The 13,155-nt window shown below is 34.5% G+C and overlaps 2 protein-coding genes across 2 annotated transcripts; one reads left to right on the top strand and one right to left on the bottom strand.

Moving 5' to 3' along the window:
- Positions 1-1,319: 1,319 nt before the first annotated feature.
- On the bottom strand, positions 1,320-3,669 carry LOC140890378 (serine carboxypeptidase-like). The gene is made up of 7 exons (XM_073298135.1): positions 3,246-3,669; positions 2,801-3,089; positions 2,561-2,704; positions 2,313-2,463; positions 2,142-2,230; positions 1,788-2,046; positions 1,320-1,702 (listed from the first exon to the last, which is right to left on the bottom strand). Exons 1-7 carry the CDS (start codon positions 3,608-3,610, stop codon positions 1,458-1,460), a joined length of 1,542 nt encoding a protein of 513 aa, XP_073154236.1. The 5' UTR covers positions 3,611-3,669; the 3' UTR covers positions 1,320-1,457.
- A 1,883-nt stretch (positions 3,670-5,552) lies between these two features.
- On the top strand, positions 5,553-11,385 carry LOC140890934 (uncharacterized). Its single transcript, XM_073299109.1, has 13 exons — positions 5,553-5,999; positions 6,269-6,443; positions 6,532-6,594; positions 6,702-6,807; positions 6,986-7,090; positions 7,170-7,246; positions 7,350-7,479; positions 8,148-8,220; positions 8,467-8,658; positions 10,038-10,158; positions 10,323-10,547; positions 10,631-10,686; positions 11,203-11,385. The coding sequence occupies exons 1-12, from the start codon at positions 5,812-5,814 to the stop codon at positions 10,673-10,675; spliced, it is 1,500 nt and encodes a 499-aa protein (XP_073155210.1). The 5' UTR covers positions 5,553-5,811; the 3' UTR covers positions 10,676-10,686; positions 11,203-11,385.
- The last annotated feature ends 1,770 nt before the right edge of the window (positions 11,386-13,155 follow it).

The raw sequence follows: 13,155 nt of genomic DNA, 5'->3' as shown, positions 1-13,155 counted from the left end.
CAGTATTAGTCACATATCTTCTAATTTTTTGTAGTTTTAGTTTTTTTTTAATTAGGAGTGTTCATACAGCACTTTACATCAGCACCACATCAACAGTGCGTTGTTATCACATTTGCGTATTTTTTGCATCTCCTCTCAAAGAAAGCTCCGTCTATCTCAATAGCCATTTCCCCCCCAACGATCTATATGCCCAAATCATATTCTAGTGAATACTGTATACTTTTTCATGCTGTATGTTATTTATCCTTGTCTTTTAACTTTTTTTTATCCATCCTTTGAATGATATCTCACTGCTGTATACCGGATGCACATGTCAATTTTACGAAGTTTTTTATGCTAATATAATTCATGTTTCAAGTGGATTGTGACAGCATGTTTAATCTCTAGAAGCACTGTAAAAGTTTATGCCAGAATGATGGGAAAAAAATTTTATATTTTCAAATTCTCCTCAAAGTAAATTTGAAATATTATATTGTTGGTGTTATTCATCTGCTGCATTCGAATCCCATTTTTGCATCATGAGCCTCATCAACTTGGATGTTTAACCGAAAGGCCAAAATCGACTTTTCGTGTCGCGCCTCATTTTCAAGTTGCCACTGCACTAGGAGACAGACCAACAATATTTTTGGAACTTAAAATTGATAATGAAGTTCTGAGGAAAGTTTCTGGCCATGAATTGTTGTGATCTCAATTTATATGTAGAGATAATTGAAGAATAAAATAGAAGTATGCTGAATTAAACCGAGAGCATAATATCTGTACAAGAACTTTCGTTTTTCCCTAACTTCGGCTAGCAATAACCACAATGGAAAAATAATCAGTACCATTAACTCAATGCAACCAACCCCTATTATACCACCCTTGCCCCTTTTCCCAAGGGGCTCCTTCTAGAATTCTCTTCTTAACAAGATTAAATCATCCTTTAAGCCCCATGAACTCAAGTTCATAAGTTGAATACTAAAAAAAAAAGTAATCATTCATTGCTCTTGTTATGGATTACTTTGTGTTCCTCTGTGATGATGCCTAGAGGAGAGTACATCTCGAATGACAGCTAATCTGTTAGTTGAGAGTGTGTCAACTTTATTTTCTATACAAGGATTGATTTGAAAATCCTCGAGGATGCAATATTGTATAATTTATATTTAACGACGTTCAAAATATACTGGTTTAACATTTGATTCGTTCTTGTTTTCGTGGATCTGTTTATTTTTGGGTTCTTAAATCTAATGTTGAGACCATATTCTGTTTTTCCATATGAATACATATTGGACTGCCTTTTTCTGACTCTTTTCATTGGCTCATCTTACTTTCACCAAAAATTACAGAATGCAAATCATCAGATATATACGGCACTGTATTGTGGCTAAAGTTTTCATTCATATAGATTAGTCACACAAATACATCAGCAGGTTATCTGTCGGGGTTCTGTGTATATATATCTCATTAATGGTGGCAAATCACAAATAACCTGCCTGACTCAAGGGGCTGTGGCCTTTCATCCACCTTGTTAGCATTTCTAAAGAATTTTTAGGCTGATCCATCGGAACCATATGACCGGCGTTGTGCACTTTCAAAAAAGCAAGTGGTCCATATCCTTTCTGCAATCCAGCCTCTGCACCATCTACGGTGAATGGAGCCGTGGATGCCGCCAAGTATTTCTTCTGTCCCGACCATTTCATGGCGTCAAGCCAGTTCGAGTTCCCTGCCCAAATCACACGAATACATGGTAAAATGTCCTAATGAGATGTGTAGTACGTTCAGAAGCTAGATGCTGGAGTCTTTCTTACCGAGCCAGTTGCATATCAGATCATATTCTCCAGCATACACAAGTAACTTGATCCCATCCTCCAAAAGTGCAGGTATTCCTACTTCAAGATTCCTCATCCAGTCTTCGAGCATAGCGTTGTACACCTTGGTGCTGCATGAGACGAACTCTATGTTACCAACACCAAGAGCGATTTTGACGGGTTCTAGTTCCAGAAACCGCTCCAGGTTAGAGAAGTCGTAGCACAGGGGACCCTCGCACTTCTTTCTTATATCATAGTGCTGCACATGCCACGCGAGTTAAAATGCTTCTTGTAGTTGAACAGTGTATCTTGTTCTCTAGAGACATGTACATGTCAAAGAATAATATAACTTACATTTATTCCCTCGTTAATATTCAGTATGTTGAAGAAGATGTCATTGCATAGTTCGCGTGCATCTTCACATTTACTTCCACCATCTGGGCCTAAAGAACAGCAATTGACAGCAGAGTTAACTTTATGGTCGTCGATATGGAAACACATGGAAGGCTGAAGTTAAAGTACTACCACAAAGTTTAGCTTCTTTTGCACATTGTAAAACATCTGGTTTCATGCTATTGTACTCATCCTGTGTGAGTAGTTTCATTTTCAAAGCAAAATCAGTGTACGCTTGATATTGGATTTCTGGGTTAGTTAATCCATTTCCTATGGCCATTCCCTGCGAAATAAGAATTCGGATCCGTAAAAACAACTTTCTGACTAGAAGATATTCAATGGCAGCAACATACAGAACTACTTGAGAAGCACATGAAAACCTTTAAATTGATATGAATGCCTTCTTTGTCTTTGTTTCCTTTATTAATTCGAGAAGCCAACGCAGGAATATAGTGCCCCGCATAAGATTCTCCGGTTATGTAGAAATCATTCCGTGCGAACTTTGGATGCCCCTTGAAAAACTCCTGACAGTATATTACAAGACTCTTTAGATATTAAGAAATCAAGAACCATAATTCCTTATATTTCGTGAAATGGAGAATCTTGATATAGAAAAAGACCTGCAAGAAGTCATACATATCATTGCTAACATCTTCCTCATTGTGTCTAATGTCGGCATCGGCGGAACTGTAGCTAAAACCGGTCCCGGTTGGTTGGTCGACATATATAATATTCGATACCTTATCCCATCCAAACTCGTTCCATTTTAAGGAGAGGTTCTTTGTTATTTTGAAGGGGCCATTTTCATAAAATAAAGCTAGTTCACTGCTGCATCCTGGTCCTCCTGTTAGCCACACGACTACAGGATCCTTGCTGCTGTTTCTTGATTCAAAGAAAAAGTAGAACATCCTGCAGCCAATGTTATATCAACAAAACATGTGTAAAAAAAAATTAAGGTGATTGATTTGGCTCAAAAATCATGGGACTGATCCAGGAAAGTAATCGGTTTAATCATATTTTTCGTGTCGCGAAATCCGTATTTAAAAGTGTCAAGCAACAATATACCTTGCAGCTTTGGAATGCTGTATTCTATAGTAGCCAGCATGATGACCCAAGTCAGAGATAGATCCTCTTGTTTCCAAAACAAATGGAAACTTAATTTTCCTTTCGACGATCCTCGATTCGTTATCGAATCTGTACCCGGAAACTTCCCCGACATGATTGTTTATACCATGCTTTGGGGACAAGTTGAATGATCTGATGAGCCTTTCTGCCTGAGACACTGTTTTTGGAGATTTCAGATTGGAAAAATGATTGTCGTTGAAGGTTCTTGCTAATGAAAATGTTGCAGAAATTAAGAACACATAGACAAATGTGAAATGGTAACAATGGTGAAGAAATGTTGAAGCCATTAGAGTTCCTTTGTTCATGAGTGAGTTCTGAGCAACACTACAAAGGCCAGTTTTTATAGCATTTTTTGTGTGAAAGAAACAAAGTTTTAAGGTAATATTCCTTTTATATAATCATCAATCATGCAATTTCTAAAAATCTCAAAATTTTAAAATCTTATTGTGACATTTATTGATTTTTCTAACTATTTAATTTTGTCTAATTTTCTCAATATCACCTGTCTGCTTCATTAAATTGTCATGTTGGAAAAATCTCAAGTGTTGTAATATAAAATTGAAAATTTTGCATCTATTGTGTGAATTTCTTACGTTTGGCTCTTTAATTTTCAAAATATGATATATTAGTGGCACCTTTAAAATTATTCTTTTCAAAATAGTACCAAATTTTATACTAATTTAGTTGATTCTCCTACTAAAGTAGTGTAATCAATTAATGGATTATATTTTATGTTATGCAGTGTGAAAAGAAAATTATTGAAGTATAGAGTATATCAATTTTTTACCAACTATTTTGGTCTTGATTTTCTGATAATTTTTCCGGATTTTCTTAATTATAGTGAAATCAGATTAGGTTAGGTTATCTTGTAAATTCTAAACTTGCAATTATTTTAACTTTCGTAGTTTCACCCTTCAAAAAAAAAAAAACTTTCATAGTTTCATGTTTCAAATAAGTCATCGTAGTACATTTTAATCTTATGGGAAAATTTTATGTGGATGATGGAAAAAAGACAACATTTTCAAATCGAGTAAGTTTCATTTGACTCACATATCTATATTCACGAAACGGGTCGTTCCATCCATGGTTGGAATGAAAAATAATAATTTTAACATAAAAAATTATACTTTTTTATAAGTCAAATAAAAGATCTATCTCACAAAATTGTTTCGTGAGACAATATCATTAGTGTTTTTGTATTTCAAATATTCGACAAGTTTACTAAAAATGTGTGAGTTAGTTTTTTTCATAATAGTTGGATGACATGATATTATGGTAGATTTATAAACATGACGTTAAAAATGCACCAAGTATCCATTTGTACAATAGATGGCGAAAATTATTGAACACGAACATTTTGTTGACAAGAGAAAGTAACTTGAGGCAAGCAACTAATCTACGTAAAATATGGAAAATGGATCTGGTCAATTATGTTTTAAAAAACTAAATAATTTCTCCAAGCATATTTGAATACATTAAAATGATTTTATTTTTTAAAAAAACTGTACGTTGACCGGTGTTAGATAATAAAATACTACTGGATGCCGAAAATTGAAACATTTACATGCATATTCTATACTACTAATTAAACCAGATAGGATTTTATTCACTTCGTTTCATTTTGATCCATGAAATTTTGAAGTGGCTCACCGAGAAAATATAAGCACTTTTCTATAACCCACTATTATTTAACCATATTATAGAGATTTATGTATGATTAATGAAATAAATATAGGTTTAGATAGGTGATGTATTGATGACTGGATTTGTAAAACATATTGTTACGTCTTATTTTACCAAACAATCAAAGGAGTCAAGAACTATTATACATTTTCAAAACGACGTATTGAGATACGAGCATTTCTAAAAGTCCATTCATGATTCAACACAATCAGCAGAATAAATATCGTATTACATATTTATTGTATTGTATAAAAATGAGACTATATATTATAAAAATTAATTCTGAGATCAACTTTTATTTTATAATTACCTTTCCTACCCCTTATCATACTAAAAACCTTCCACTCATAGACTCACTCAATGTTTTACATGAAAAACTACATGTTAAAAATTTATGTTTTACACGTAAGATGCATGTATTTCTCACTGTAAATGACACTGATAACAAAGTAACAAATACATACGATGTGTGTTTAGTTTTGTGTAAATTATTGTCATTACTTTTTTACTATGAAGCAAATAGAACGACAATAAATTTTGTAATTTGATATATATTTTGAAAAAAGTATGGAAAAATCGTGTATCTTCGTAATGATTATCGGTTGCTTTATGGTTTTGATTATCTGTGTTGTCAGTATCTTTTTATTTTCGAAAATTTTACTCATTTTCATTGAGAAAAATGTTTATAGCGAAAGTATATACGAGAAGTTCATATTATCTTTACTTGAAAAGATTTTAAAAAAAACGTTTATTGTTAAAAAAAATAGCAAACTATACAAAGAAATTTTGACCCAAAAACAAAAATCACAAAAAATAAAGCCCGATGAACCCAAATGAATATAATCCCAAAAGGCCCAAGCCACAGCCCGCCACCCTCAACTCTTCCGAAAATAATCGGCGCCAAAACACACAACACTGGAGATTGTGTGGGGAAGAAATGGCGGAAACCTACGAGCCTCTGGATTTCGAGTTCGAAGATCCCATCCCCAGTTCCCCTGTAGCCAAGAAAAAGTAAACCCTTTTGTCCTTTCTTTATTTTTCCCCAAATTTTCTGTTCTTGTGATCAAATCGCACGAAAAAATATTTATGTCGAGGTTTTTCTTCTTCTACTATGCTTTCTTCTTCATTTTGCTTAAACATGTTCGTTTTTCCAAGATTAGCTTGATTGCTTTCTAGGTGGTCGGTTATCTGTGAATCGTCCTTATTTTGAAGGGTCCATTTGTGTCATTTATGGATAAAGTTTATTTCCGGGAAAGGTTCAGCCGTTTTTTATCTCACAGGAAAAAACTCATTGGCTTGGATGATCTCCTGGAGGATTATCAGAAGGAACAGAAGAAACTCAATGAGAAAAAATCCAAACGAACAAAAATTCGTAAGGTTTCTGAGGCAGAGGACGAGTTTGATGACGCTACAGAAGCACGGCTGTCTGAATGCGTTGACAAGTGCGAAAAAGAGGCACATACCTTTATTTCTGGTTTCTGTTTAAGTTTTTTGTTTCATGGAGTGATTATTTATTTTCAGCTTATGGTTTGTTGTTACGTAGATGAATCAAGTTGGTGGTGATGATGAAATGCCCTTTTGGGGTATTCAGGTTTTTGGAGATCAGGTTCTATTTCCGTGAGATATGCTCATTCACGTTACCCCACAAAATTCAAGTAAAACTTTTGGTATGGTGAATTGGTATCTTGTTAATTTTTTCTCTACAAATTTCAGAAAAACTTTCCTCAGCAAGAATATCCAGACGTCAAAAGTTCCGTTCTGCTGCAATCTTTTCTCAATCACGAAATCAATTCATTGGTTGAGCTAAACATCGAGAAAGGTGTATCGCTGTTGTTTTTCTCTGTCCGATCTTTCTCTGAAATTGTTTTGCGATATCATTTTTCTTGAATTAGTTAGTATTGATATTTGATGTGTGATATCATAGTAACCTTCCTAGGTTAAGAGTGGAATAAGGACTTTTGAACCTGGAAATTAAATAATCTGTCATGCTATGTTAGGAGAAAATTTTCTGGAAGGATTGTTGGTGGATGGATGGCTGCTAAATTTGGTATATATATGTGGTTCTGTTGAACGATCCATCGCCGGGTGGATATTTAACTTAAGTGAGTGTTACATCATTTGGTGATTTCATGTTGAAAGCTTAATCACATCCAGATGACCTCTTTCTTTATGCCTTTTCAGTGTTGTATTCGTCAAATGAGACGTTGGTGACAGCTGCATGTGAGTTTTGGTGTTCTGTCCTCATCACTAAGGATAAGGTTGCTCTTTTTCTGATTGTTGTTGGTATGCTTGCATGAATATAATCCATAGTTTCTATCATTTTCTAACATCCAAGTTCTACTTTCTTGTGACAACTGGCAGGCTGATTTACCTAACATCAAAATTGACTGGTTACCCAGATATTTAGATCTAAAAAGAGCTCTTGAAAACTATGGTTTTCTTCCGAGTTCTCCTCCTACATCTTCGTCAGATGTTGATATGGTCCATAATGGTAAGCATCTTGCATTTCTATAACATTGTTACTGATCACAGTTTATGATAATTAGTGTGTGCAGCTGAAAAATGCCAGGCGTTACTATAATGTTTCAAGGGATTCCCCCCTTGGATATTAGATGGAATTGTCCACAATAAACTTGGAGATGTTTAGAACATTTTGAAAAGTGCTGATGATTCGACAGTTTGACCATTCCTATTTTGATTGATTGACAATTGGGCCGAGTTCTCTTACTTTCAGATCCCATTTCTATGACTTAATGCTTTAGTCGGTAGAAGTATGTAATGATTGATCTGGCTAGCCAACTATTAACAATTTATGAGAATTTTTTAAAAGAAATGGTTTGACATGGCTTAGTTGTTGATTTGATTATCCTTCATCTTTCTTTTGCATAATTTTTCTCCTGAGTATTCTTTATAATATAGGGGAAGAGGAGAGTTAAATATTTGTAAGATGTTTGTTTGAATCTATTTGCTTTATCTCTTTTGTTGAAATTGTTGAAAAGAAGGGTGGACATGTGGGAAAAAAGAAGAGAGATGTTCTTGGTTTGTCGGTTCTCTGGCATCTGCCTCTTATAATTAATATCCAAAAGAATGAAAATTATTGCATAAACTATTGGTTTGTCGGTTCTCTGGATCTGCTTACTATTTGACTGTTTGTCGTAGGTTCTAGTACGGCAGGTCCCCCACCAAATATTAGATCCTGGATAAAGTGTGTCGGTGTTTGTTGCCAAACAAGGTATTTATCTAAATTATAAAATAATTAAGCTGATTTACGCTACGCAATAAGGAAATTTCAGTTGCTCCAATGATTTAAATCTCTAGGTTCTGATTGAGTCTCCGTTTGAAATACGGAAATGTTGTAGATTGATCGAGCGCCTGGGAATGACGAAGTTAAACCATTGTCATTTTTATCATGTTCCAACTCATCCAAGCTTTAATTGCTCTGATGGCTTTAAAAGTTTGGCATTACAATTTTTTGCAGGAATACACTTTCAATTTTCTCGATTCCAGAAGCAGAAGAACTGTTATTTATAATTGCTTCTTTCTTCCTTGATCGACAACTTTTAGGACTCTCAGTGATATTGCACGAGTGCATGCTTTCAGCTTTAAATTTCTTCAGATATGAGGAGTGGCATGACTGCTGTAATAAAGTAGCAAAGTCTCTTGCTAGCAGGTGTCCATATTATTTTTGTCTATGTCCAAATATGTTGCACTACTTGTTCTTTCATGGCTTACATTTGATTCCTCGAACTTCAATACAATTAATTCAACACCATACTACCGAAAACAGAAGTTAAAACATTTTCTACTCATTGCTTTTTATGTTTTTCTCACTTGACTTGATGTAATGGTTGAGTACTGACGGTTGGATGTGCATCCTATCAAAAACCTAAAATGAAGTGTGCTTGGAAGATTGTAGTGCTAGTTACAGGACTGACCCTGGGAATCCTCACACCACTCTTCTATCAGAGTAATAATAATATAAAAAAAGCAATCAAGTAAATTTTGTTTTTAAAGCTTGCAGGAATACCAATAATACTTGTATAATCTAATGCAAGTGTATAGATGATTCTTTGTTCCTGAATGCATTTCACGTTTCAATTTTTTAAAACCATCCTCATTATTTCTATCCAATTGTTTTAGCCATTAATGGAGAATTTAGATATTTAATTTGCGAGTATATCATTCAAGCTTGTTTGTCCATTATTCTTTAGATTTACTCCATCTCTGACAAAACATTCTGATATAACTTTACAAACTTTGTTTTCGAAATGCAACAATAAGCATTATACACTTATACTAAGCATGTGAAGGGCTTTACATGTGTATGCAGTGGATTTTTCTATGAACTTGACGTAACCATTCTGGTATAACGAGGACAACAACGAAATAGTTGTTAGTAGAGCCCATCGTGTAAAGTCTCGTTTTTGTGGAGCATGAGTCGGGGGCGTAAAAAAATGGTTAGATATGGCAATAAGTCCAAGAGCTAAGTGTTGTGTAGGACTTAGTACTGCATGCGTGGAAATAACCTCTTGAACTTGTCGAACGCGTAAAAACCACTTCTCGAACTTACAGTACAAGGTACTAACATCTAGAGTATCAGCATTCGCTGATTTATATGTTAGGTCACTAGGAGAATGTGGAATTTGAAGGAATGGTGAATGTAATTGCATGTTGCACATCGTATCATAATGTAGAAGTGTAAAGGGACTTATCAGTGTATGCACAGAAACTGTAATAATAAGTTGCTCTAATCAATTTTGTTTAGTAAAAAATGGATATAAAGTAGTTGCAACCATAGGTCACCGAAAAGGAATTCGCTTGTGTGGTCTCAGGCCGTGACAATAAAAATATGTTGAACGAAGTTGAGATTAATGATATGCATGCACATCAAGATACTGGTTTCAAATTGTATTGTAAGAGCATGTTGAATGAACATTGAGATAATTTTTGTATTTTCGTGTAGGAAGTATGGTCTTTTTTTTATAGCAAAAGAATAATGTGATCTTTTGAATAAGAATTAAGATCTCATTCGCCACCTGCATTATGAAGATTGCCTAGGGACATTAATTGCTTGAGAGTGGTAGAAAGTATTGTCGGAGTGGATACACGAAGCAAGCAGCTTAGGAGTGCAGCGTCATTTCAGTTCCTTGTGGCATTTTTGGATGAGAAGGTAACAGTCGCACATTATGTTTTTGTCTCCCGACTTCAGTGGTTATGATTATCCATCTAAAGAAATGGTCCTGGAAGAGAAGTGACTTAAGTCGTAGTTTCCCTTCTCATTTTTTTTAACAAATAGCATGTCAAATTAGTAAATTATTTTTTTCTCATTAGCAGGTATCTGATGCAGAGGAGATTTTGAGATTGCTAATCTCAATAAACGTAAAAGACAAGAACTGTGATCTTTTCAAGATGTATATATGCCTGAATCTTGCTGAGAACTGGCTATTCCTTGACCCTGGTGTAAAAGAGAACAGATCGATACAGCGATCATGGGGAATTTTCCTTCAGAATTGTGCTTGTGGAATAACAATAACGGACTCGAGGTCTTATGCCTCAAATGTAAGAAAAATGCATTTCTCTTCCTCCTTTAACAATCCTCACTCTCCCGACCGTAATACTTAAAATGACAATAAAATTTGCAGGTTCGTTGTAAAGCATCGTATCTTCTTCAAGGCACAACAAAATGATTGTTCTGCAGGTGCATGCTCTCAAATGTTCCAACAGCAAATTTTACTTTGTAGTTTTGGTTTACCTTATTATGAGAAGTGAACTGATAAACATCCTCAAGTACTTTAATCGTCCTCATACACCACACAGTTTGTGTGCCAGCATCTAGATGCTGAAATTTCATATCATTGAATTTTGTGAGAAAATACGCAAATGGGCGCTGGAGCCAAGATTTTAAGTGAGGGAGTTTGAAGCTAAAACCAAAAAAAAATTAGAAGAGGCAAAATCATTTTCTTGTATGTGTGTATATTTCAATAAAAATGAGTCTATATACATGATTGGGCATATTTTGTGTTCCCATAGACCCTAAGTTGTAACCTTGAGTTTTTTTGTGCATTATTTAGTGATATCTACGAGCTAACATCTCAGACAATTAGACTATTATGGCCCTCTCAAAAAAAAAAAAAAAAAAAATTAGACTATTATGGCACTTGAGAGCAAGAACGTGTTGAAGTAGCAGCTTACCCATATCCTTTTAACTATGTAGGTTTCAGAACCACCTGCCTGAAGATCACCTGATCGTGTTAACCGTTCTATTTTGTTCTTTTGAGCTTCTGAATGAGTTAAGATCAGTACTGCAGGTTGTCGATGTAATATTCAATGCAGCGTTGTGTTCTTTTACTAGTGTTCTACCAACTAAATTGTTACAAATGCCACTTTAATTTTTTCCCGTTTTGTTGGTTCTTTTTGGGGGGATTTTATTTGATTATGAATAGGCCTCGTATCAGCTTTCAGGTGTACCGCGGTGTTTTATGCTACATATAAGTGAATTCATATTGTATGCTCCATAAAATGGTCATCTTAGGTTAAATTGGTGAGAATTTGAAATACATCGTACTGATCGATATATATGATGAAAATGGAAGGAAACAATTTCGATTTAATGGAATTCAATAGTATCTAAACAAACATTTTGGATCTACGTTATGGTTTCAAAAAGATTTTGTTTGTGTTTTCAAAACTTGATTTCCATTTTTTTCCTTTTACAAGAGGTTTTGACTTTTGCCTTATTTTTTGTTCATGAAAAATGAAGGGCTGGTAAAGATTGTTACCTTTAGAGGTATTTGTGGGATATAACTTATAATTTCTGAGATTCAAATTCTTGACTAATCCCATGGATGTTTCTACATGATAATCAGTTTATTTTCTTTTTCTTTAATTGTATTATTCATTCCTTTTGCTTAATAGTTTACTTGTTTTTTTTTTTTTTTTTGTGGTTCTAGTTCATTTTTTTATTTTCTTGCGTACTATTACACTATTTATAGATTTAGTTTCATACTTTCACAATTAAGTATTCATATTGTGATGCTATAACATTTCATTCTCGTAAAATAAAATAACAATAGAAGAAATCCTATGACACACCATATATCTCATTTGTTTGCATTATCATAACTAAATCATATAATTTAACCGAGAAAAATTTGAACATGTACACAAACTCTTTAGGAAAAATCAAGTCGTGATATTTTTTTAAGAATAAACACGTCCGAATCTTATACATCGTTTCTCAGTACGCAACATTGACCAATAATATATATATATATATTTTAAATCTCAAATTATCATAAAACGCAAGTGAATCATGAACAAAAAAATACAAAATCTTGTGTTTCAAAGTGGTATTTGAGTTGGTAGAGTACCTATTTTTTTTTTCAACACCTTCTGGAGTAAGTTTATCGCACTTTAATTGCTAATCTAAGAATGTACAGTATACGTACCATTAAGAAAACGAAATCTTATCCCGTGTGGATATCGTGTCTATATATATTAATGTTATTACTATATATCTTGGCTGATTCAATGAATGATAAGTTATTTTGGGAAATTTGGACCTACTCCATGGGTTTTACCCAATGTGATAAGTGGAAGCATTTTATTGGTTCAAATTATGTGAATTCCACATGATTAAGTGGAGCCCACATGATTTGAACTAATTAATGAATGACACCTATCCATGGGTAGGATCGACCCTCCCAGTTATTTTGGGTATTATATATGTTTATATCCTCCGACCGGGGAAACGCGCAAAAGGCCAGCATGCATGCATGCACTATATATATAAATCTTACTGTATTCTTCATTTCCTCCAAAAGAAAATAAAAAAAAATGGAATTAAATTTCTACAATCCAATGGAGGATGCGTCCCCGGCATCAACTGCGTTGTTCATGGGCTCCGCGGTTTTCTCGATCGCATGTTACGTACGATTTCTGTCAAGCTCACTCTTGCAGAATTCTGGGCCGAAGCAGAAGCTTGTCCTTTGGGCGGTGGGCGTGGCGGCGGAATGGGCTATATGGAAGTTGTTCGGCGGCGTGTTTCTTGCTTTGGTGGTGGCCGGAGTGGTGGCATTTTGGCGGATATTGAAGAGTCTGGCGGAGGAGCAGGAGAGGAGGAGGAGGAAGGAGCTTCGGAAAGAGTTCATCTCTACTTTTCTTTGGG

Source organism: Henckelia pumila, chromosome 3, assembly GCF_033568475.1.
Source record: "Henckelia pumila isolate YLH828 chromosome 3, ASM3356847v2, whole genome shotgun sequence".
NCBI classification, from domain to species: Eukaryota; Viridiplantae; Streptophyta; class Magnoliopsida; order Lamiales; family Gesneriaceae; genus Henckelia; species Henckelia pumila.
Note: the sequence above shows the minus strand (reverse complement) of the source record. Positions and strands in the feature narration are given on the sequence as shown.